The 23865-nt window shown below is 41.4% G+C and overlaps 2 protein-coding genes across 8 annotated transcripts; one reads left to right on the forward strand and one right to left on the reverse strand.

Moving 5' to 3' along the window:
- Window positions 1–197: 197 nt before the first annotated feature.
- On the reverse strand, window positions 198–7172 carry tmem263 (transmembrane protein 263). Of its 2 annotated transcripts, none has more exons than XM_012876048.3 (3): window positions 6937–7172; window positions 4269–4338; window positions 198–1279 (listed from the first exon to the last, which is right to left on the reverse strand). In XM_012876048.3, the coding sequence occupies exons 2-3, from the start codon at window positions 4336–4338 to the stop codon at window positions 993–995; spliced, it is 357 nt and encodes a 118-aa protein (XP_012731502.2). In that variant the 5' UTR covers window positions 6937–7172; the 3' UTR covers window positions 198–992. The 2 variants fall into 2 exon arrangements, with proteins under 2 accessions (XP_012731502.2, XP_036006896.1); XM_036151003.1 differs by having other exon boundaries at window positions 198–1273; window positions 6937–7170.
- si:dkey-103i16.6 (SIRT1 domain-containing protein) lies at window positions 6018–23859 on the forward strand. 6 transcript variants are annotated; one of them, XM_036150995.1, is made up of 8 exons: window positions 6018–6369; window positions 16659–16869; window positions 16971–17180; window positions 18751–18983; window positions 20536–20636; window positions 20714–20875; window positions 20979–21191; window positions 23491–23859. In XM_036150995.1, exons 2-8 carry the CDS (start codon window positions 16667–16669, stop codon window positions 23659–23661), a joined length of 1293 nt encoding a protein of 430 aa, XP_036006888.1. In that variant the 5' UTR covers window positions 6018–6369; window positions 16659–16666; the 3' UTR covers window positions 23662–23859. The 6 variants fall into 6 exon arrangements, with proteins under 6 accessions (XP_036006888.1, XP_036006886.1, XP_036006878.1 ...); XM_036150993.1 differs by lacking the exon at window positions 6018–6369 and adding an exon at window positions 9495–9579; XM_036150985.1 differs by lacking the exon at window positions 6018–6369 and adding an exon at window positions 9918–10191.
- The last annotated feature ends 6 nt before the right edge of the window (window positions 23860–23865 follow it).

The raw sequence follows: 23865 nt of genomic DNA on the forward strand, positions 1-23865 counted from the left end.
TCAGGTAACAGCATTAATGCATATAAATAAAATTAGCATAATGCTAAAGTAGCATGTTACTGCAACTTCTGCAATTCTGAATTATTAAAGAGAAGTCTATACATTCCACATTTTAAAAACACACACTTTTGCAGTGGAACATCCTTTGAGTGTTCTAAATTTATTTCCTAAAAAAATAAAGAAAATTGGCTCCATAATTTAATTTTAACAACCTTAAGTTTTATTTTTCAAGAAGAAAGAAGTAATGCATACAAGCAAGAGAACGTTTAATTATTAAAAAAAAGGCCTTTGTACTGTGGTAACATTTATTAATTGTAATAACAATAATAAAATATCTAAAACAGGGGTCCTCTACTGATGGTGGGAACATTACCACAAGAGGGCCACGTCACGTCTGAGGAGCATGCGAGTTGAAATGGAAGACACCAAAACTGTCCAAGTTAAGCATACTCAACCAGCCTGTAAAAATAAAATAAATCTATATTTAACCGGACTTTAACCACCGTGTCCTTGATCAGATATATCTGCTCATTTGTCAACAAGTGTGCTTAACTGAAGAGGAGGAACCAGAAATCCTACTGTGAGCGCTTCCAGGTATTAGCCAGTTGAAAAGTGAATTATTTCCAGTCCCAAGTAAGAACTCATTGTAAGGCACAGATCATCATCGATTGTCAGGAAACAAAATGTTAAATATCTCTGTCGGCCATTTCCTCCTGGTGTTTGCTTCCATGAATGAGCACGAAAACTCTCCTACGCTGTATTGCTTTCTTTTTATATACAAGTCTTGAACACATAATTAAACAAAAGTGAAAGGATCTCTAGTAACAAAAACACACACACACACACAAACACACATAAAACCAACAATAAAACTTGCATACTGAAGTTTTAAGTCCTTTGTCGCTTTTTCTCCTGCTCACTAAAGCAAACACCTCCACCGGGAGTGCGGGCTGGAGCAACTCAGCGGCGTGTTCGGGCTCCTCCGCTCGCCGTCAGTCTGACTTGTCCTTCTTTTTGCTGCCTCCTAGTGGAACTTTGTTGACTACAGCCGATCCGACGGCCGTCACGCCGCCAGCCACGGCGCACACGCCCCCCTTCACCAGCCCCACTCCCATTACAGGCACAGCAGCCACAGTGCACACAGCTGTCTTAGTGAGGTCCAGGCTCTTTCCGCCTATCCAAGCCACACCACCCACCGTCGCTCTCGTGGCTCCATACAACCCCCCAGCCAGCCTGCCGAACATGCCCGGTTGGGTCTGTGGGTGGTCCTTGTTGGTGTCTGGTTGAAAACAATCAACAACAACAAAAAATAATAATTGGGTTTATTGGTTTATCAACTTTACAGACTAACAAATGATTGTGCATACACTTCAATTCAAAGTAGCGAAGCCTGTATATTAAAACACACTCAGTGAACACAGAGTAAAATGTTTCAAGCATCTGCTTTGTTCATTTTCATGATAGCTAATTGAAAACTTTAAATTCTGCATCTCAGAAAATGTTATTATTGCAAAAGACCAATTAAAAAAGGTCTTTAAAACACAGGGAAGGCTACTGATGTGACGGTAGTTCACCAGACAGTCATTAATGCCCTGTACAGAGACGGTGAGCCACAGAAAGGCTTTGCTCTTTAGGCTGGCTGGTCCCAGTTCTTTAACTATGCATATTAATGGGAGATAAGTGGAATGGAAAAGGCCAGCGGAGAAAAGAACACAAGCAACAGGGATTCCCCCAGCCCTGAGGATTGTGAATCAAAGTCTATTCAAGACGTTTGGGGCGATTGTCATAGCCTGGACTGTGACTGGAGTCAGTGTTTTAAAAGCCACCACACCGGTCCAATGTGCAGTTTCCAACGTCTGTGATGATTCGGGGTGCCGTGCTGTCCTGCTGGTGTTAGTCCAGATTGTTTTCTCATGTCCAAAGTCGGCAGTTCGCGCTTCCCTGTGTGGACGAGCTCCGTGGAAACGCTGATTTCATTTGCAAGCAAGGTTAAGATCGGCCAAAAAAAATGGAGGTACTGCGCTGGATCGGACAGCAAACTCACCTGACCCAAATCCCACAGAGAACCGATAGAGTAGGAAGAAGAAGACGAGACACACCAGACCTGGCTGAAGGCCACTATTAAAGCAAGCTGGGCTGCCATGACACCTAAGTGGAGGCATGGGCTGATCTAACCTGACTCTCGCCAGCTGTATGTCGCTCCGCCTAGCTTCACTCCCATACAACTGGGACCTCTCCCATAGAGAGTGATTTCTCCAACCAATTTTATTGTCTAGCCAATCAGGACGCAGGGCTGGAGTTTCATAGATGTGACGTAGTGGAGAAGTGACCGTGACGTGAGACTGTTTTCATTCAGATAGCAATGGCGGCTCGTCGAAGAAGCAAGCGTTAACATTGATGCTGCTATTTCTTCCGTGTTGTCCAATCTACCTAATATTGTTTCATTAAAAGAACATCAGAGAACTGCTCTGAAGGCTTTTGTTGGTGGAAACCATGTTTTCGCCCTTCTCCCGACCGGATTTGGCAAGTTTTGTTTTCAGGGGCGCGCCCATGGCGGAGCGGTTAGCGCGAACCATATTAGGAGGCCTTTAGTCCTCAACGCGGTCGGCCCGGGATCGACTCCGACCCGCGGCGCTTTGCCGCCTGTCTTCCCCCCTCTTCCTGTCAGCTCACTGTCAATAAAACATGTGCCACTAGAGCCGCAAACACATAAAAAAAAAAAAAATGTTTTTCCTGCGTCACTCTCACAGCGTCACAGGTTAGCTTCGGTGTGAGTGGTTGAAATAGCACGTCGATAAAGATGACAGACAAGTGGCTTATCCAATCATATGCAAGGATTTTTGATAAGGCCCAGCCTTCAAAAAAGACAATTACTATGGAGAGGTCCCAGATGGATGAGTGGAGCTAGGCGGAGCGACATACAGCTGGCGAGACTCAGGTTAGGGCTGACCACCTGCAGCCCAAAATGCACTGAAGCACTGTGGGCACTGTCCTCTGACAATAAAATCATGACAAAGCAGATCCTATTTTAGGCACGTTTGGATGAACTCCATTGTTTCTATTTGCTAAATGCAAGAATGACGAGAGAAAGACCATTTTAGATAATTGCTTTCTTCAAAGTCAGCAGCTTCCACACTAAGATTGCTAAAAGCCTTTAAACAATTTGATGACCTCAGATCATGAGGTCATAGCTTGACGACTTAGTTCACAACACCTGTGGATGCATTTTAAGTCAGCACCTCAAATAAAAAGAAGCGAAGAGAATTGCGGACTTCCGTACGTCGGGTTCATCTGTGGAAACAATGTCCAGGTTCCTGAAGGTTCGCCGTTCGGCAGTTCAAACTTTTATCCGAATCGGATTTAACGGCCAAGTCTGAGCACGAGCAAGGGATTTCTCTTCGGTTCCACTTTTTTCTCAACAAAGACATCTTAAATATAAATATACAAGCAGGGAAATAAACATTCATCGTATATATGTGTATGTAAAGCTTAGTTTTGTTTAATGTCAGACAGCGAGGAGAAAAGGTTCTGAATCTTTTTCTACAGTGTAAGCAAACCTCTATGGACATGCTGCAACAGTGTGGGCTTTCAGTGGCAGAAAAGCTATATATATATATATATATATATATATATATATATATATATATATATATATATATATATATATATATATATATATATATATAATGCTCTGTCTTCTCTAACCCCCAGTCAGTCGAGGCAGATGACCGTTCACACTAAGCCTGGTTCTGCTGGAGGTTTTTCCTTCCCGTTAATGGGGAGTTTTTCTTTCCACTGTCGCTTCATGCTTGCTCAGTATGAGGGATTGCTGTAAAGCCATGGACAATGCAGACGACTCTCCCTGTGGCTCTACGCTTCTTCAGGAGGAGTGAATGCTGCTTGATGCAATCAACTGGGTTTCCTTAGATAGGAACTTTTTCTTTACCAATCTGTATGATCTGATTGAATTTGACTTTGGAAAGTGCCTTGAGATGACATGTTTCATGAATTGGCGCTATATAAATAAAATTGAATTGAATATGTCATTATGAATGCATAAGAGCAGTTCAGTGGCTTTGGGTGCTTCTAAAACCTGCATTCCTGCATTGTAATTTACAAGCAGCAAGCCTTGGCGTGGATTCAACCAACCCCAGCCTGATTATTTCCCCTTCATCAAACATTTCAAGGCCACTTTGAGTCCTAACGTCGACGCTGTCCTTGCCCGAGCGTCCTTTGAGGTGTTAAAGGGCATTAAGGACAGAGCTCACCTGTAGCTTCTGGATCCTCCGTGTGGCATGCAGGCATGTCCTCAGGCGCCTCCTGCTCGGCCTGACTCATCTGAGAACAAAAATAGAACCAAATTACTAAGGTGACTCAAGTAGTTACACGTACGCAGGGACGACGATTACAGCTGAAGGGATCCCAATTTTCTGCGACACGAACAGGTTTCGCTCTTAGAGGTGGCACAGATTCAGATCGCCAAAATAAGTCATTGCAAAAAGTAATTAAAGGGTTTAACGTATCGAGCCATAACGCAAACAATTACAAGTTATTCGTCATAGACCTGGGAGGTGCAACTGTTCTTGCAATGCAGGTATGGGAGGGGTTAAATAAAACGTACCTGCACGTAAAGAATATTTTTTTTTTTTTTACAAGAAGAAAACTTTCAGTAAAGCTCGCAGTCTTTCCAGGAATTGACAATCACCCCATGGTTTGGACGTTGTTTCTGAGATTTCCACGAAAAAAAAACAGACACCTCAGGATTTTGGCTTTGATTGTGTCGAACAAAAGATTACGGAGTGAATGGCACATTATGTGTTGCTTATTCGGAGTTTGTACCGATTTTGTCATTTTAATACAAGAACCTTGTAATTATATACGGACGCATAGCACAATAAGAGTCTGAATATGTTGCATTTATATGACCGTCTGCAGTGAAAAGCCTTCGCCAGAATACAGCGAATGTTACATGTAACAAAATCTTTAACATAAACTTCGGCTGAACGCCAGCTCGAGACATCAGGTAGTCGTAGAGAGCACACAATGTGTCAGAAAATAAAGGAGTGTGCTTTGGGCGTGCTGCTAATACCGAAAACAAGGCCGACCTGTTTACATTCTGGAACTAAGCAATAAAACGTGTTCAAAGAAAAGAGAGAGAGAAAAAAAAGGGGCATACTGGATGATTAAATTAACAAACTGACACGTAACCATTTTGTGTCAGTTTGGCTGGGATAAAATAAGTTAACTGACTGGAGTGATTGTGTTTAATTTGTGCATCTCAACAGGATTGCAAGCTTCTAACCATTTGCAAGTCTTTTTACTTTTACCACACGTAACTTAAGTGTTTAAGTTTAAAAAAAATGAGCAAACATGCTGAAAAATTCTTTAAAGACTACAAAAGTAGCAGAGGTCTATTATTATTATTATTATTATTGATTGATATTTTGCTCGAGCAGCATTTATTCAGCAAATGCTTGACAGTAAACGTTCAGAGAGGTGGTAAGGAAGCCCGGGTTGCCTCAGTATGCCTCCAGCCTGTCTGCGTAATTGGGTCTGGTGTAATTCATCTTCCTCCTCTCAGCACACCCTAGCTTTTCTGTGGGGTTTAGGTCATCCTGGCCAATCAAGCGCATCGACTAGATGGCCGTGCTGACTTTGGACATGATAAAACACGGTGACCTAACACGTTTTTACGCAGACTGACATTTTCTGAATTAATAATCCTTGTTTATTGTTGTCTTTATTTATTTTTTTAAATACTCTAACTTCCTGAGAAGCTGAATTCTGGCCTTTCATTACCCTTAAGAAAGAAAGAAAGATAGATAGATAGATAGATAGATAGATAGATAGATAGATAGATAGATAGATAGATAGATAGATAGATAGATATATTGTCATTTTGTATGCAAAGTGCGTACAGAACAAAATTTCGTTTGCATACAGCTTAAAAAAAATCAGTCTAGAAATCACTCTAAACATCACATTAGATTGCACTATTTTTCAGGATGCTAAGCCATAATCATTAGAAATAAACTCTTGACATGTGTCCATTCTATGTGTAAGGAATCTATATATTATACATTTTTTGAACTGATTAGTCATTTTCACTTAATGATTCTGAAGATAGTATTACTTTGGACAGCTTCTGTTATAACTATTACATGGGCAGAGCTCAGAAACACCATTAACAGATAATAAAAGCACTGTGATGATCACGCTGGTTCTGCCATCTGACCTCAGTTATAAGAAGACCTCAAGGGGATGTTTGTGTTTTTTTTAAGGGCCGCTCTGCGTGGATGGAGCAAACCTCATAACAAAAGCATAAATGGCTGATGAACGAGTAAAAGGGCTCAAGGGGAAACTTACTCGGTAAGAAATTAGCAGGCGAAATAACTGACGGATGTAACATCATCCTTTACGTGGATTTTAAAAACACAATTTTACGAGTTTAGCCCCCTCCCCGAAAGCAAACGAACATCAACTAAAGTATGCTAGCTGCCTGCATTTTTAACTTCTACTTCCAACTAACGTCCTCGTAAGAGTCGGATACGCTTCGTCTGAATGCTTTTAGGCACATCTAACCTCAAAATATACGACTTTAAAGGCGCGTTATCGCCCTGCGTGAAGCTGTTTTATCGCTGCTCGCGCTCTCAACGTTAAATAATATGGAGAATCTTCTAGCTCCTACGTCACGTCGCTCGGCGATTTTCAACGGTTTTTCCACGCGAACGTTCGACATAAAAAAAAGAAGCAACGTTTGCTTAGTAAGCCCAAACGGAAATAAACGTCAGCGTTCGCCGTGAAGCTGTGGTTATAACGTAAAAAAAAAATAATAGACATTATTCCGAGTGATAAAACAGCAACGCAGCACTGGTGGTAGTGAAGTTTTCATGGCTAACCTCAAACTGATCCCTAACGGTCCAAAATAACTCTTACCTTTCTGTAATGGTGGCAAGCAAATAAAAAAATAAATAAATTACATCCAGTGAGCTGGAAGTGTTATACTTTAAACACGAATAAAACGACGAATGCAATGATAAAAAACTATGTTCCAGTCCTAAATTTTGGAACAACGAAGGTGCTGCTGGGAGCTGGCTGCTGTTGACTGTTGTGTTTTTAGGAGGAGGTCCTCGATCTCCACCCACAAAGCACACATACGCAGAGGTAGAGTCTGCAAACTGCAGCTCTTTTTAGCTGCTGCACTTCACAAACATGAAATGATAAAATGTAAATAAAAATATCTTGTTAAAATTGATTTATATAAAAAAAAAAACGAGACAATTTTTTATTATTGTTTGGGGGTCGCGTATGAGAAGATTTAACGTCTATAATCCCCGCCCCCAGTTTTTACCCAACCTGTCACTCGTTGTTGGCGGGGGGGGGGGGAGTACAAAATAAGCCATTCAAATGATCCGATTCATTCATGCATTAAGCAAGCTGATCAAAATACAGCAGGACTGCCTCTTCCTTGGGGAGGAAGTGACGACCAAGCTGTTTTTGTGACCTTAAAACAAAGATGGTCTCCTACAAGCAGATGGGTCCTTGTGGATAATAATGTCACTATGACAGGATCGGATGGTATAGTTGTATCAGTACGGTCAAGTTAATTAACAGTCCCTGCTGCTTGAGATCTATGACAATACGTGTCTAAATGTGCCTGTTTAAAATCAGAGATCTATATTTGGTCCAGAACAAATTATTGTAATTCAGAAATGGAGTCTTGTCTATGGGTTACCTGGATGATAAGAGGATTATTATAGCTGTTCAGCTGTAGCTCCTAAATTGTGGAACACTTTCCTAATATATATATAAGGTCCGCCAAAAGCTTGAGTGATTTCAAATGTCTTTTAAAAAACCCATTGTATATTCATTGTACTGTTTATTTTTATATTTATTTACTGTGTATTTTCGGGGAGCTGGAGCTTTAGGCCAGTTTTGATATCTTTGTTTCTGCTTTATCTTAACTTGTGACTTTGTACTTTTCATTTTGTTTGCTATTTATGGCTTATTTTACCCGTGAAGCCATTTGGTCACTTTGTTGAGATTGATTGACTGATGTAGAGTTTTGTTCATTTCCAAATAAATAAACCTATTATATGTAAATAATGGAGACTTGTCAGAATTTTTATTTAATCCAGAATTTCAAATAAATTACTTTATTGGTTAGTAAGCAAACACTTTGCTTCAATAATAGAACAGAGTTTTTAGGTCAATCAAATTTCTGACATTTTTGTTTGTATTTTATTAGCTCATCTGAAGAATGTGTATCATACTATTCTTTTTGCTTAGTAAATTTGTCACATAGCCATAAATACAAATCAGCAACAAGGTTTCCTATTGTCTCCAGAAAAACACATATTTCATAACCTTCAGAGAACCTTCAGGGAATCTTCCCCAAGGGTAAATGTTTCAACACTGACTGTGTGACTGTCTAGGAACCATCAGAGAATGTTCTTGGAAGATTTGGTGAAAGCAGCAAGTTTCATTATTTAAAAACCATCAAAAATTCGGTAAACATTCTTCAACCTTTTGAAAGCCTGTTTGAAAAATGTATTGTGGAAAAGTCTGTTTCTTAAATTCAATTTGATTGCTAGGTGTTTCTAAGACAACGGAAAAAGTTTTTAAAACATACCCCGGATTTTGCAACAATTTTTTATAATAATTGGTATACATCGGACATTTATGTTTATGTTTTTATCTGATTTTCCCAATTTAAAAGACATATTCTGTTTTTCACAAAAGACAATGTAGCACAGCCCAGTACCATTTAGCACAGTTGTCATTCTGAAATGTTCATAAAAATTATATGTTTAGCATGATAGAGTTAAAGGAGCCCTGTAACTTTCATGATATGAATATTAGAAAATCTTCAGGGAGCATTCCCTATAGATCAACTTCAGCTTCTAGAATGCAACTTTATGGCCAAGCCTTCAGGGAATATTCATGAGGATTTTCTTCCATGTTCCTAATGTAAGGATTCTCTGAAGGTTCCTGAAAAGTTATCTAAAGCTTTCACACCAAACTGTTTGGTGTGAAGAAGAACATTCTTTAAAACTTCCCTCATGGTTCTCTACAACTTTCAGGTTGTAAACTTCAGAGAACCATTAGCAAACCTTCACTAAAAGGGTTCCCTAAAACTTTAGAGAAAATCCTCCTAACATTTTACAAATGCTCCCTGAAGGTTATTTACAATTTTAGCTCAGTAAAGAGAACTAAAGTTTCCCCTGAGGATTATGCAAAGCTTTTAAAAGTGGAACACTTCCTGAACTTTAACTGAAAACTTTGAACCTTTAAAAGATAAAATCTATGTTATATATTATATAATACATGAAACTGGTCATTCTTTTGTCATATAACTAGCATTGATATAGGTTGTAAACAACATAAATCTAGAAAATAAACAGAATTAGTGACACAATGTTCATTAAAAAAATGGAACGTGAACCACAAAACGTCGCTGTTGCGCACACACACCATTCCTATCTCCCATGAGGCGTTGCGCGAATTATCAGCAGCCCGACTTCCGCCGCAGACCGGAACCGGCGTATGTTTAATATCTGCCACCAAAAAAAGAGAACCGTAAGTATCTGCAAAATTTTAAGCTTATTAGCAGATCAGCAAATTAATCAGACCAATTACTACTACGTCTGGCATCTCACAGGAAGTTATACCCATAATTGTTTCTACAGTAAGCCTCCTAGTTTATAACGTGCAGAAATCTACACAAGCCACACATCGCAACGGTACAGCGTAGTTTATTTATTTACAGCGAAACCGTTAAACAAGACCAAATAGCTTGCTATCATCTATGCATGAATAATAAGTAAGACTCTGAGATTTGTTAATATCTTTGGTCCAGAGCGGATGCGTTGCGTCACGTGACTCCATCCCCGCTTTCCCGCGTGTGTTCGTTCCTGGCGACTGTTATTTACTCCCCGGAAAATGCAGCGGAGTGACACCTCTGTTGTGTAAACTTCCGAGTTTTCTGTGTGCGGCTTGGAGGCACACAGAGAGAGAGACCGATTTAATGGAAGCGCGGTAATGTGGACCTGGCTACCGCAGGTGAAGAAGCACCGCTGTGGGGTTTAGCGTCAGAGCCGCTTAGCGAGTTTCCCTCGGCTGGTTGCAGCATTCAGACTTGAAGCAGCCCGGTCTGCCTGCATCTGTCGTCGTGCAGTCTAACCCAGGCAGGTAACAACAGCCTTGAGTGGTAGAGTTCGTATTTTTCACGATGATGATCTCCCCCATATTTAAGTGTTCCACCACCAATTTAACAAATAATGAAAAAATGCATACTATCTATCTATCTATCTATCTATCTATCTATCTATCTATCTATCTATCTATCTATCTATCTATCTATCTATCTATCTATCTATCTAACTGGAGTTTACTGTTTCTCGCCATGTATAGCTTTGATTAGGCATACGGTTTATTTTTAGGGCTGTTTAAACCCTTTGAAGTTGCCGCTTAATTGATTTCTTAATGTCACAGACATTTTACTGTTCTTTTTTTTAACCCTGTAAGCTTTAGTGTCTGTGTCTGCAGAAAGGTCATTAATAGTAGTACCTCAGGGCAAAGATGTGGAACACGTGTTTTTAACATTTAAAGTGTCTTAAGGCACAAAAGGTCTTAACTGAAGCTTCCAACGATGGCTCGAAGACAAAATAGAGCAACCATCAAACAACCTGTGTGTACCTGCAGACACTCTGTTTGGAAAAGCATTTTGCTTCAATATATTCCAGGTCTGGGTAATATGGCATAGGAAAATAAGATTATGGAAAGAAATATTCGATTTTCCAGTATTATTTAACATCCTATGGTCTAAAACGTATTTATTTTCTTATTTCCTCTTTCCTTCCCTTTCACCCTCATGCATTTATTCCTGCTTATAGTTTAGGCCTATTTCTTTTACTCCTCATCTCCTTCCTTCCTTGTAGTCTTTTCTTCCAACCCCTGGCCATAAGCCCCTACAATGACTGCTTGAAGGAATTTAAAAAAGTAAAGTTAGTGCAAAATTAAATTTTCCAGTGAGATTAATGGAATTGGGGGGGGGGGGAGACAAGGTGTAATAATTAGAGAAGACAGTTGATAAATTTCTTTGCACCACATTTCCTATTTCTTCAGCAGTAATTGAGAAATTTACTGACTATATAAATGTCCACTCAATGTTAGCAGCAACAATCAGATGCAAGACTGCCACAGTGATCACAGTGTATAACTGTTTGTTGGTATCAGTTGGTTTTATTTAATTAACTGAATATATGTTCTTGTTTTTATGTGGGTAGTTGTTGACTTCCTCGCAATTTCAGTGTAATGACTTGACATGACCAGCAGGTGTCAGTGTGGGATAACTGAGAGGAGATCCTCTGCAGACACTGGAGATGTTTCTGCTTAGAAACTTAAGTACTTAGAAGTGTGTCAAGCTTTTCTTACATTGAAGCATGCTTGTTGATTATTTTAAATCATTAACTACTTGTTTACATTTTCTACATAATCTAATTTTACTTGCTCAGTTGGACAACTGCTGCATTTTGATGAGGATCGTTTTCTAAATAAACAGGAATGGGGCGGCCAGCTTTTTGTTTTCATTATAAACGTGACTTTTTTCTTTTTTATATTTATGTCTGCAACAACATTGATTATTTCACGCGAATGCAGTGATTGTCAGATTAACTATTAAAAATGTGATTAGCTCTGTTTTAACATGTTTGCTGACAATTTGGCTCTTTCTAATTGCAATTTTTTTTTTATTTCCTGCAACTTTGAAATAATACTTTTAGTTGGATTGAGTTTAAAAAAAAAGCTTTTTGTCATATACTCTTAGAGAATTTACACTGATGTCTGATATGTTATTAATTAAGTGCTCCTTGGTCTTTTGAGGGGAAACAAGACAAGTCATTACTTAGCCATCGACCCACTGGGCCAGTTTAACCCCGCCACCCACCTTCCGCTGTGTGTGAGGAAACAACATCCTAACACAAATTAGGGCTCGCCGCTTTGTGTGAATGGAGAGGCCAACAAAGATGCTACACAGAGTGATATGTCATTAGTGAGCAGGTGGGGAGGGAGAACACAGAGCAGTCGCCTCTTCAGCGAAGTAATGAAGAGCTTTCCATGGCGACCAGGCTGCTGGTCGTTGTCTCCTGGGTTGGGGGTACGGCGGAGATCAAAGTTGGCCGTCCTCGACTCTTCTGTGAGTGGAGGGTTAAATGGTGGGGCTGCAGCAGAGAAGCACCTCATTAAACTTGGCCAGATCTGCTTTAAGATGCAGCTGAGCCGCAGCCCGCAGAATCCGGGTCCACGTTTGAGCGATTTAACTCTTCATAATAAAACGTTAAACTGCAGCAACAAATTACAGAAGGTGGAGCCTGATGAGGGCGGCCATATTGAGATCCTCCTGAGAAACTTTCTAAAATGAACAGCGTCAGTTTGAGGTTCTGCCGAACATGAATCAGGAAAGTGAACCAAAATCGTGATGAACCGACGTGACCGTCCGTCCATCGTCTGTACTCGCTTGTCCTTTCAGGGTTCCCGGCGAGTCAAAGTGCTTTACACATCCTAAAAAGCAGGTAAAACAGCAGCTCTTTAAATATAACAAAATATAAACAAATGCAAATTACTATTAAACAGCTAAAACGGAGAGCAGACGCATAAAAACGCCAACACCTCAAATCCGTCCATCCAAATCTTGGGTGACATTTTTCGTCAATAAATGAGTCACATCTCCTATTTTTATTTTTGTGTCGGTATCAACAAACCTCGCAGTCGTCGAACTTTGAGTTCAATAAAGATGAGATCAAGTCCAGGGACCTCTGCTTTGATGCAAATAACTTTGTAATCCTTTCATTTCTGTTCAAAACGTCGACCTTTTGAACAACGTTCTTTAGTGGAAATACAACAAAGGTCACATGGCCTTATTCCAGCCTTCCTAACAAAGGAAGCCTGATTGGTGCATTGCTATATTGTTACCTGCAGGAAAGTTGCTCTACATAAAGTATAACTAATTATACTCTTGAGTCCCTTAAACACTCCGGTATTTGCTGAAAGCCTTTTCTGGTTGTTGCGGGTATGTTGGATCTCTACCCCCCCCCCCCCCCCCCCCCCCCCTTCAGCTGTGTCTTTGTTGCATTTAACCCCAGCTTGTTGTCTCCGCTTTCACAAGTCGGCTTTTGGCCTTTGGTCTCAGTCTCCAGCATTTTCAAAGGATTATCAGCAAGCATGACTGTTTAGCAAAGAAGATTGGGGGGGGGGGGGGTTTGAAGGTGATCACTGAGGTGTTCCCAGTGTTGTGAGACGTTCTTAATTAGATAACTGTATCCCCTCGTATGAGCAGCCGCTATCCTGGTGGTCCGGTTATGGGACGCGCAGATTATTCGATCCGGGAGATCTGGGAGGGCAAGTGGTGTGAAAGGGCAAGTAAGGAGGAGGAGAGGGGTGGGGGGTCTAAATCCTTTTTAATGCCTTTTGTCATTTATACAAGGATTTATTAGTCATTAAAGAATAACGGCGTCTGCAGCACACTTGAAGCTTTATCTGATAAAACGGGAGCATTTCAAACAAACAATTTTATTAAAAAAAAGAAAAAACTGCCCCGACACATTTCGTGTCAAGTGGAGACATTCAACTCATCCAACTGTGATTATGCTTTTGTGGTGCGGAGATGCTGCGACGCTAACGCGCACCATCTGTGAGAAACCGTAATAACTGGGCCTGTGATTTATTGCCTGTACTCAGCAGTGTCTTTTTGAGAGGAGACCAGACAAAAGCGGAGACCCTCACCCTCCTACTGTTTTTAATAGTTCTGTAGGATGTGAAGGGAGGGAGGGGGGGAGGGGCTCTGGTGGGCCTTCAGTCCTAAAGGAGGAAAAAGATTAAGTACCTCGAATGAAAGAAGTGAAACGGGATGGTTGTCTGTTTATATTTCTTAAACCCAAGATTTATCTGTTTTAAGCTCAATAAATAACTTTCTTGAAATGGGTTTGATACAATGAAGCTAGACGGTTCTAGCGTTAATGCTAGCCGGAGAGTTTTCACATTCCTTCACTCTGTCCAGATTTTTATTACGTTCCGGACCTATTCTGAAATGGCTTTTTATCGCCCGTGGATTGATGTGCCGTTGAAGCATCTTTGGCAGCAATCCCAGCCTCGAGTCTTCTCAGGGTCTGTCTCTGTAAGCTTGGCGAACCTGTAGGTTTCCTCAAGCTCTGTCCGGCTGAATGGGAAGAGTCGGTAGGCGGCCATTTTTGGGTCTTTCCAGAGGCCTTCGTTTGAGAGTCTACTTCGTTGTCTTGGCTGTTTGCTTCAGGCCTTTCGTGTTGGAAGAGGAATCGTCGCGTTAAGGTTTCAGAACCTTTTAGAGACAGTTTTCTTGAAGAATCTGTCTGTATTCCACTGCGATCATCTTACCCTTTTATGCAGAGTAGTCACCAGCTTCTGGCACAGGAAAAACAAACCGCAGCTTCTCGGTATGGATGGTGTTGGACGGTGATGGACAGTACGTCTTTTTCTTCATAAATCACCCCTTTGGTTTAGGCAAAAAAGAAAAAAAAGTTTCATCAGATAAATTAGTTTTTCTTTTCCTGGTCTGATTGTTTCCAAGGTGGGTTTTTAAAGAACTGCTTCCGTCTGGCCTGCCCACAGTAAACGCCGGATTGGTGGAATGCCTTAACAATCTTCTGGTTGGTGTTTTTGGTGGTTCTACCTCAGTGGCCGTCGGGTTCTTGGTCACCTTTTATGACCGTGGCCTTTCTACCCTGATTACTCAGTTTGGTCCAGTGGTCAGATCTAGGGAGGGTTCTAGTAGATCCAAACGTCTTCCATTTCCAAATGGTGAAGACCACGGCGCTTTTTACTGCTTATCACTGCTTATCACTGCTGCCAAAACTTTTTTTTTTTTTATGTCCACTAGACATAAGGACTGGAGGGTGCTTTGACACGGTCCTTTTTCCGGAGGTCTACAAGCAGTTCCTTTGACCTCATTGCTTGGTTTCCGTTGTCAACCTTCGTTCCCCGTAGACAAGTGCGTCCCCAACTAAAGTTCAAACCGCTGGACTTTCTACAGGGGGACCTCTGTCCAGAAGCACTTAAAGCTTAGCTCTGAGTCTCATAAGAAAGGGTGTGAATACTTAGGACAGCTTATGTTTAATATATCCATTTTTAAGACATTTACAAAATGTCTTAAGGATAAGAGACATTTACTCGTATCCTTTAAGGCGGACGTAGAGGGAAGGTCGTATCATGAAACCTTCTGGCTTTATTTGCTGTAGCCCTATTGTCCACTTGCTCACCGTCTCTGCCTGATGATTGCTCAGAGTCTTTCCAACTGGGCACTTTCTTTAAAGCCCTGGAGTAGCTTTAGGTGAGCCTCCTCCCTGAGGCTCAGGCATTATTGAAGCTCGCCTACATGTCATTTATCTCCTCTGTCCGCTACCCTTCACTGGTCTTCCTAATGTTTGGCGGAGACGCGTTAGGATGCATCTACCCCCCCTCACCCAGCTGCATTTGTTGACTCACATCTATTTCTCTTTCTCTTTTTCGTCATCCCACCCCTGTTTTTAACTAGCTCCCCCCCCCCCCTCCCTCCCTTAACCTCTCGGCTCAACGCTCCGCTTTCCCTGAACAGTAAAGCTGCCACAGCTGTGGACTGTATTAGCATAGCTGCTATGGAGAGAAGGGGAGGGGGGGTAAATATATTGCGGCCATTAGCTTTTGTTCAGCTGTTGACAGTTTTAAAACATTTCAGCTTCCCTCTGTGTAAAGAGACTCTGGAGAAAAGGATGTCAGGATGATTTCAGTGTAACAGCTTTTTAAATACGGGACGTGGAGGAAGAGGAGGAGGAGGAGGAGGAGGAGGAACGGCAACTGGAAAAGAAGCGACTGGAAGCTCTCTGTGTCTAATCAGCCTTCTAGATTCTCGGTTAATCGAAAAGCCTGGGGGGGGGGGAGCAAGCATGTATTCAAGCTTGTTAAGGAAAATAAAAGGTCAAGTTTAATCGTGGCGAGTTTTGTTTTCCCATACAAAGCGGTGCTGGACCAGAACGTCGGTGTTTAGCTCCGTCTCTTTCCTGGACCTGGACCATTGAAGTAAACAGTGCTGCCGTTTGCTTTATGTGCCCGCTTGGGTTTTTATTTCCAGAGAAAGTATTTCTTGACTCTGCCCTTTTTGTGTTGAGCTCCATTTCTCTGTCAGATGAAACCATCCGCAGAGCTATTGCTGCCTTATTCATAGAAAGTACTCCCTGGCTTAGTACATTTGCGTTGCTCTGTCTCTTTTGATTAAAAAAGATCAATTGACAGCCATTGCTTGCATTAAATGTTAATGTTTTTCTATTACTTCCACATAGAAAGCATTTCTGGCTCTGTTATTTTATGTGGCGCTGTTTTTCTCTTGTTGACGAAGCAATCACCAGAGCTGTTGCTGCTACTAGCCTGTGGTGCCCTCACTTTTCGGCTCTGTGTTTTATTTGTTTAGCCGTGTCTCGTTCCCGAATGAAACAGACTGGGTTGTATTGGAATGGGTGGAATTGGTTTTAATTTATGAAAGTGGATGACGCTTGGATCCATGTGTCTTGTACATTTGTTGTGAATCGGTGCTGTATAAATGAAGCAATCAAAAACTAGAAATACCTTACTTTTATTTTTTATTTTTGTACCAGGTGTTGGAATGAACAGGTCCAGGTCCAGCAGGGATAAAAAAGTTTCCCAGCCTCCAGTCGCCAGGATAACTCGTAGCTCCCGGGCCAACAAGCGTCCCATCCCTGCAGATCCTCTGGAGTCGGAGCAGGGCCCGTATGGAAAGATACGAAGGAAGCAAACGGACTCGGCGCTCCCCCAGGACCTCGGCCTGATGAGTGTGGGCGGCACAAGGTGACGACGCACAACTGCAGCCGGATGCGTTAAAAGTAGAACTGATAAAACGGCTTAAAGGGCAACAAATATTGGGTTTATTCTTTCTTTTTTTTCTGCAGTAAAGGAAAGACGTCCAAAGCTGGCAGTGTTCCTGTGCAGCTCTGCCAGTCCATATCTGATCAGATCGGCCCATCTTCAGTCCCGGCGAAGTCCTTCTCCCGGGACGGTCTCGCCTCGGTGGCTCGGCTTGTGAGACTCGGCCGCTGTAAGAACGTGCTGGTGGTGGCGGGAGCAGGAATCAGCACGCCCAGCGGCATCCCAGACTTCCGGTCCGTACCTTAGCCCTTTAATCGACTTCGGCTTTGTTCTGTTGTGGATTTAAGGCTTTACCCCTAGTCAGAGTCAGGGCAGTCAAACTTTTTTACAGTAGCAGGCCACACACTATCAGGTAGGAGGGTGCACTTATGCCGGTTTCCCCAGCCCCGGAGGGGAGGATTTTGAAAAATAGAGTCTCCCTGATGTATTTTGGAAGCTTTCAAGACAGGTGATTATTTAAAGAATAGAGTCAGAGTGCATGTTTTAAATTGAATAAAAAGCAAAAAAAAAAAGTGAATGATCAATTCTTCAAAAACAACCTTGTTTTTTTTTATTATTCTTAAAGGCATACTATGCAACATTTTTCAGTTAATTAATGTGTTCCATACCGTTTTGGATGATTAAATGAGTCATTTCAGGTCGAACAAAGGTTTTCTCGGCCGCCCTGGGGGTCTGTGGGGGAAATACCGCACTTGCAATTGCAAGAGCTCACGGCCCGCACACACAGAAGTCTCGCTTTACGGAGAGAACTCCATGTGTTTTTGCCCTGCCATTCACTATATGCACGCGCGAAAGCAACAACAAAGAACCGCGTGTTAACGTCCAATAAACATGCAAGCATATCGAGTTTTATTATTATTATTATTATTTTATTTAATTTTTTTTACTTTGGCGAGACGCTACCGTGGCGGCCGCGGCGAGGCGGCTGCGGCTTGGCGAGGCGGCGGCCGCGGCTTGGCGAAGCGGTGGCGGTAGCGTCTCGCCAACATAAAATAATAATAATAATAATAATAATAATAATAATAATAATAATAAAAAAAACTGGGCCAAGATAGCGCTGCGGGAAGCTTGATGTTCATACCTTCACTGTGTTAGTCATTATTTGTACTGCCGTTTTTTTCCACTTTTCGTTGCGTTCGCCTGTCTGCTAAGCTCAAAACAACCGCGCCTGGCTTGACGGAGAAACCAGAACAGCTGAGCATCTTTATGACAGTGCACTTTTACTTTCGCCCTCTGGGGGGAGCCTCGCTGGAAAATCAACCCCGGTTGCATAGTATACCTTTAAAACATTTTTTCACATGTTATCATCATGTTTTAACAAGGTTTTGAACCAATTTGCATAAAATTAGTTGAATTTGAATTATTAGCACCATATAAAACAGATCAGATTAGGTGAATATATGACAATTTACTAACTTCCGAGCGCGCAGTGAGACAACACGCGTGCTCAAAACCGGTCTAGCGCGCGCTCGACCTGCTCATTCCATGCTCAACACCAGCTGTGCTGTGCGCTCGCTTGGCTGTTTCTCCGCGAGCGTCGCGTGAGAAGAGTTTTTCACATAGTTGAGCTTGGATTGGTTCCGAGCTCAAATATCGCTCCATTATATAATTGGGGAAATGTAGGCGGCGGCAAGACCTGCTATAGACGGCGATTTGCCACCGTTGACCGGCTACTTTTGACTGCCCTGCAGAGTGGTCTTTCTCATCAGAGCCTCAGGTCTAAATTGATCGTTGAAGACTTGGTTGCTTTGGATAACCTCTCAAAGAAAATGTGCCAAAATGAGCGCTCTGTGTTGTTTCCAGGACTCCAGGAACAGGCCTCTATGCCAACCTGGAGAAGTACAACATCCCTTACCCTGAGGCCATTTTTAACATCGACTACTTCTCCAACGACCCCCAGCCTTTCTTCTCCTTGGCCAAGGCTCTGTATCCTGGCTGTCACCGTCCCAACTACATACACTACTTCCTCCGCATGCTGCACCACAAAGGTCTGCTGCTGCGACTGTACACCCAGAACATCGACGGGCTGGAGAAACGTGAGTTAGAACACGGAAATGTGTACGACAGGGCAGTCCTGTTGTCAAAGTTTAATGTCTATTGCTTTCCCTCTTTACCTCCTGTGTTTTTTCCTGGTCATTTGTTTCAAGCCATAAATGTATCATCGACTTCTTTTTATTTTATTTTTTTAGAACTTTTTATTTAACCATTTTATAAATTTTACATAACATTTCCTGACAGGACTTCTTTTTATTAATACAAAATGACATAAACTGAACCGTAGGGACCCTGATACCAAACCTGACCTCAAGAACCTAGACTCTATCAAGGGCCATAAGTGTGATAATAATTAAGTTATTACATAGGTATTTATAGTCATTGAGGTCAATTAACTAAATAAAATGCACTTCTTTGTGATTGTGAGTTATTTACGTAATTAAACTGTAAAATCTTATAAGTTGTATAAATTGTATATAAGACTTTGTTTATCACATTTATTAACACAACAGCAAGGCAGAGTAAAAGGTTGCACATTTAAAAAGATAATTTGGATAAAAATGCTGTTTTGTAAAATAAGTTACACAAGTATGAACACTGTGTGTGTGACTATTTCAATAAAATGGGAAATGTATTGAGTCGAGAAATGTACAGAATTATCTAAACGGCCAAAATGTATTACAGATATTAAGAGAATAGAAGAATACTGTTTATCCAATTACTTTATTAACATTTTCCTGATCATTTCATGTTGAAGTAGGGCTGGGCGATATGGATTAAAAAATAAATCTAATTTTATCACACCAAATCCGATTAATCAATATTTTTTCCTTCTTTTTGTTTCATAAAAAGAAATTTAAGAAATTATTTTAAAACCTTGCTTTTTATGTCAAGTATTTCATCAGGGAGTTGACCTTGATTCAAAGTGCAACTAAAAACAAGCTGGCTTGTAAAACAAGATGGCAGCCGTAGCATTATAAACAATGAAAACATAACAAAACCTTTGCTGCTAGTGGTATTACACATTGAGCTAAGAACAGGCTTCACTGCACTTGTGAACTTCAAACTAAGTTAAAAAAAAAAAGTAAATAAAGTACCTCGTATTATGGTAAAAAAAAAAGTTTCTACTTAACAATATTTTGACAATACATTTGCCTAAACATATATCCAGCATCGCATGCTGTTCTCTTCATGGAAACCCAATGAGTGTATTGGCAAAATAAAATCCAGATTTTCCAAAAATGAAATCTTAAAGAATTGTAAATTCGAATTAATCGATTAAATCGATTTATCGCCCAGCCCTATGTTGAAGTTACAATCCATCAGGACTTAATTGAAAATGTTCTTACGGTTCAGATCTGGAGGTTCAGTCAGTGGGCGGGGATAACAACACTTTAGGTTTATAAACGTAGGACATTTTAAAGACTTCTGGTCTGCTTGTGGGAACTTTAGTTAGATTTTTTTTAAACAATGCTATCAAGTAATTAATTAATCAGTAAAAGTAAATATAGTTTAGTCCCAGAGTAAGAGTTTTGGGGCTTTTTCTGCCCGTGTCTCAGGATAGATTGACCTATCTGATGCCCTTCCCCACAGTGTGTGGAATCCCTGACGAGAAGCTCGTGGAGGCCCACGGTAGTTTTGCCACAGCTTCCTGCCACCTGTGCTACACTCCCTATCCCGCTGAAGAGGCTAAAGTACGTAGAGTCCACCACCAGCAGTACACTGTTCACGGATCATTTAGATTTCTAATGTTCAGTTTTTTTTCCCCCAGGTTGCCATCATGAATGACAACATTCCCACCTGCTCATTCTGTGCCGCCGCTGTCAAACCTGACGTCGTGTTCTTTGGAGAAGACCTACCGCAGAAATATTTCCTGCACACAAAAGACTTCCCCAAAGCCGACCTGCTCATCGTTATGGGGACTTCTTTAAAGGTTAGCTTCGACTTCTTTGTGTTTTTTTTAAATTATAAAACCAGAATCAGGTGCCTGTAGCGTCTCATCTTCAACAAATATTACGTTTTTTAATGGTTTTTAGATCGAGCCTTTCGCTAGCCTGGTGAACACGGTGCGCTCCAGTGTGCCACGTCTCCTCCTGAACCGGCACGCCGTCGGCCCTTTTGAGAAGGTCCCACTGCAGCGAGGCGACCACATGGAGCTGGGCGACCTGGCCGAGTCGGTCAGGCGGTTCGCGGAGCTTCTTGGCTGGAACGGTGAAATCGAAGAACTGATGAGGACTCAGGAAACCTCGGTGAGTTCTACAGCAGGACACAAAAACGTTCAACAAAAACTCCTGGGTTCTCTCGCTGTGGCGGCTTTGAAACGCTCCCCTTGTACAGGTGCGTCTCAGTAGATTATCATAAAAAGATGCTTTGTTTCATTAAGAGTGAAACACAGCTTACATCGATTCATTACACAGAAGTAAAGCGTAACGTATATTAGGGCTGGACGATATAGAAGAAAAAAAAGCATATCAATAAAATTGAAATCATATTGATTGATATTAATTATCAACAAATTCAAAACGTATATTTTAAGTGCAGCCCTGGCCATTTTATGTTGTTGCTTAGCGACCTATTTTAGATACAGAACACACAAACACTGAAATCAAAATCAACCCTTTATTCGGCCAACTTTTTACCAAAAAAAGAAAAACCGCGTGCTCTCTGAACTCTTTGAAAGGGGGCGGAGCTTGGTGATGGAGCGTTCCTGGACCTACGTTTGTGATTGGTTGGAAGAATGTAATGTAAATATGTAAAAATGTAAATATGGGTAACACTTTATTTGAAGGGGTGTACATAACATTACACCGTCATAAACATGACATAACACCTGTTATGAACATAAATGACTCATTATGAATGTTTAGGACTGTTGTCATTAATTGTCATTCAGTAAATTATGACACTATTAAAGCAAAGTTGACATTGTTTAACATGCCTTTGTTATGACAAGCCCTTAACTTAACCAAATCCCAAGTCAAGCCCTAAACTTGACTTTGTCTCTGTTAATGTCAAGTTTTCATAACAAAGACATTTTAAACAATGTCAACTTTGCTTTAATATTGTCATAATTTACCGAACGACAACGACAGTCCTAAACATTCATAACAGGTGTTATGTCATGTTTATGACACTGTAATGTCAGTCTTATGTACACCTCTTCAAATAAAGTGTAACCTAAATATGTAATGTAATATTAAACTAGATGGCTAAAATGCATGAGGAAGGAAAACTTTTATTCTATTGAACTTTTTATTGACCCTTTTTTTTCTACCATCGATATACATCTATCAATCGATACATTTCGTTAGTGAATTATCGTCCAGCCCTAACGTATATTGCACTATTAATTTGATGATGGGTAATGGGAGCCCAAAATTCAGTTTCTAAGAAAAAATATTGCTGGAGAAGTCCATCCATCCATCCATTTTCCAAACCGCTTTTTCCCTCATGGGGTCGCGGGGGGTGCTGGTGCCTATCTCCAGCGTTCACTGGGCGAGAGGCGGGGTACACCCTGGACAGGTCGCCAGTCTGTCGCAGGGCAACACAGAGACAAACAGGACAAACAACCATTCACGCACACACTCACACCTAAGGACAATTTGGAGAAGCCAATTAACCTAACAGTCATGTTTTTGGTCTGTGGGAGAAGGCCGGAGTACCCGGAGAGAACCCACGCATGCACAGGGAGAACATGCAAACTCCATGCAGAAAGACCCAGGGGTGTACTCGAACCCAGGACCTTCTTGCTGCAAGGCAACAGCGCTACCCACTGCGCCACTGTGCAGCCCTGCTGGAGAAGTCGTCTGTATTAAAAACGCATTGGTGGAAAGTTGAGTGGAAGGAAAAAGTGGTTCACACAGAGCAGGGATATCTGCAGCTGAGTGAGGATTGTTAAGCAAAGGCTCTTCAAACGTTTTGGGGAAGATCCACAGGGCGTGGTCTGTCGCTGGAGTCGGCGCTTCAAGAGCCTCCACAAAACTCTTTCCCCAGCTGGTGATGATTTGAGGAGCCGCGTTATCCGCTAGTGTAGCACCACCGCATTTATTAATTTCAAGGTCAGGGCAGCCATCTACTAGGAGCTTTTAGAGCACTTCCTGCTTCCCTGCAGGACTTGGTTGGTACTGAGCCAGACTGCTAAAGGTACCAGCACCTGCTTTAAGGGTCATGATGTTGTACTACTGGTTCATCCTGAACCCCGTAAGGAATATGAGGCCCAGTCAACAGGCAGATGAGACGCTATACCCAACAATGAAGAGCAAGGCTTCTTTAAAACATCAGCAGAGCTATTGGCTCATCACCGCCACGCCCCGCTTCATTGATAAAATGAGCCCCAACGCAGTAATTGAGTACAAATACTTAAAAGTACATGTTACTTTGTTTAGGCTCACATTTCTGTATTAAAAATCTTGAATAGGACTTTTTATTTTATTTTAGGGAACTAAATTTTCTTTTTGAATTTCTGAAATACACAAATCTCCTCATGATGATCAAATTTATTGAGACGCGGCTGTATATATATATTTTTTAATGGGTTCCTTCCTGCAGAGCGCTCCGGAGATGTTAACCAGCAACTGGACCAATAATGGACCGTCATCAGGGACTGAAGACACGTCGGGGACATCCAGGTCAAGAACCGGAGCTCAGGGAAGCTGCAGCGAGGACAACGACTCGGAGACGGAAAGCAGAAGCTCTGCGTCATCAAAAGCAAGCAAATGACACTTCGTTTGTAAAACGTCAAGGGTTCAGGCATAATTAACTTCTTTTTAGCCCAGACGTAATGTAAATGTAAAGTTTGTTTATATGTAGATAGTAAATGTTTAATCCAGTTTCCATCCAGAACACTAGTAAATATTTCCTAAAGTGTTTTTTTTATATATAAATCTGAGGCTAATAAAGCTTTTTTTCTTAATAATGTACTGT

Source organism: Fundulus heteroclitus, chromosome 2, assembly GCF_011125445.2.
Source record: "Fundulus heteroclitus isolate FHET01 chromosome 2, MU-UCD_Fhet_4.1, whole genome shotgun sequence".
In the NCBI taxonomy this organism is placed as follows: domain Eukaryota; kingdom Metazoa; phylum Chordata; class Actinopteri; order Cyprinodontiformes; family Fundulidae; genus Fundulus; species Fundulus heteroclitus.

Coding starts and splice junctions, on each gene's coding strand:
- tmem263 (XM_012876048.3), bottom strand. CDS start 4,338: ATGAGTCAGGCCGAGCAGGAGGCGCCTGAGGACATGCCTGCATGCCAC. Junction 1,280..4,268: donor GGAGGATCCAGAAGCTACAG/GTGAGCTCTGTC, acceptor GTTTTCAACCAG/ACACCAACAAGGACCACCCA.
- si:dkey-103i16.6 (XM_036150995.1), top strand. CDS start 16,667: ATGAACAGGTCCAGGTCCAGCAGGGATAAAAAAGTTTCCCAGCCTCCA. Junction 18,984..20,535: donor CATCGACGGGCTGGAGAAAC/GTGAGTTAGAAC, acceptor CCTTCCCCACAG/TGTGTGGAATCCCTGACGAG. Junction 20,876..20,978: donor TTATGGGGACTTCTTTAAAG/GTTAGCTTCGAC, acceptor AATGGTTTTTAG/ATCGAGCCTTTCGCTAGCCT.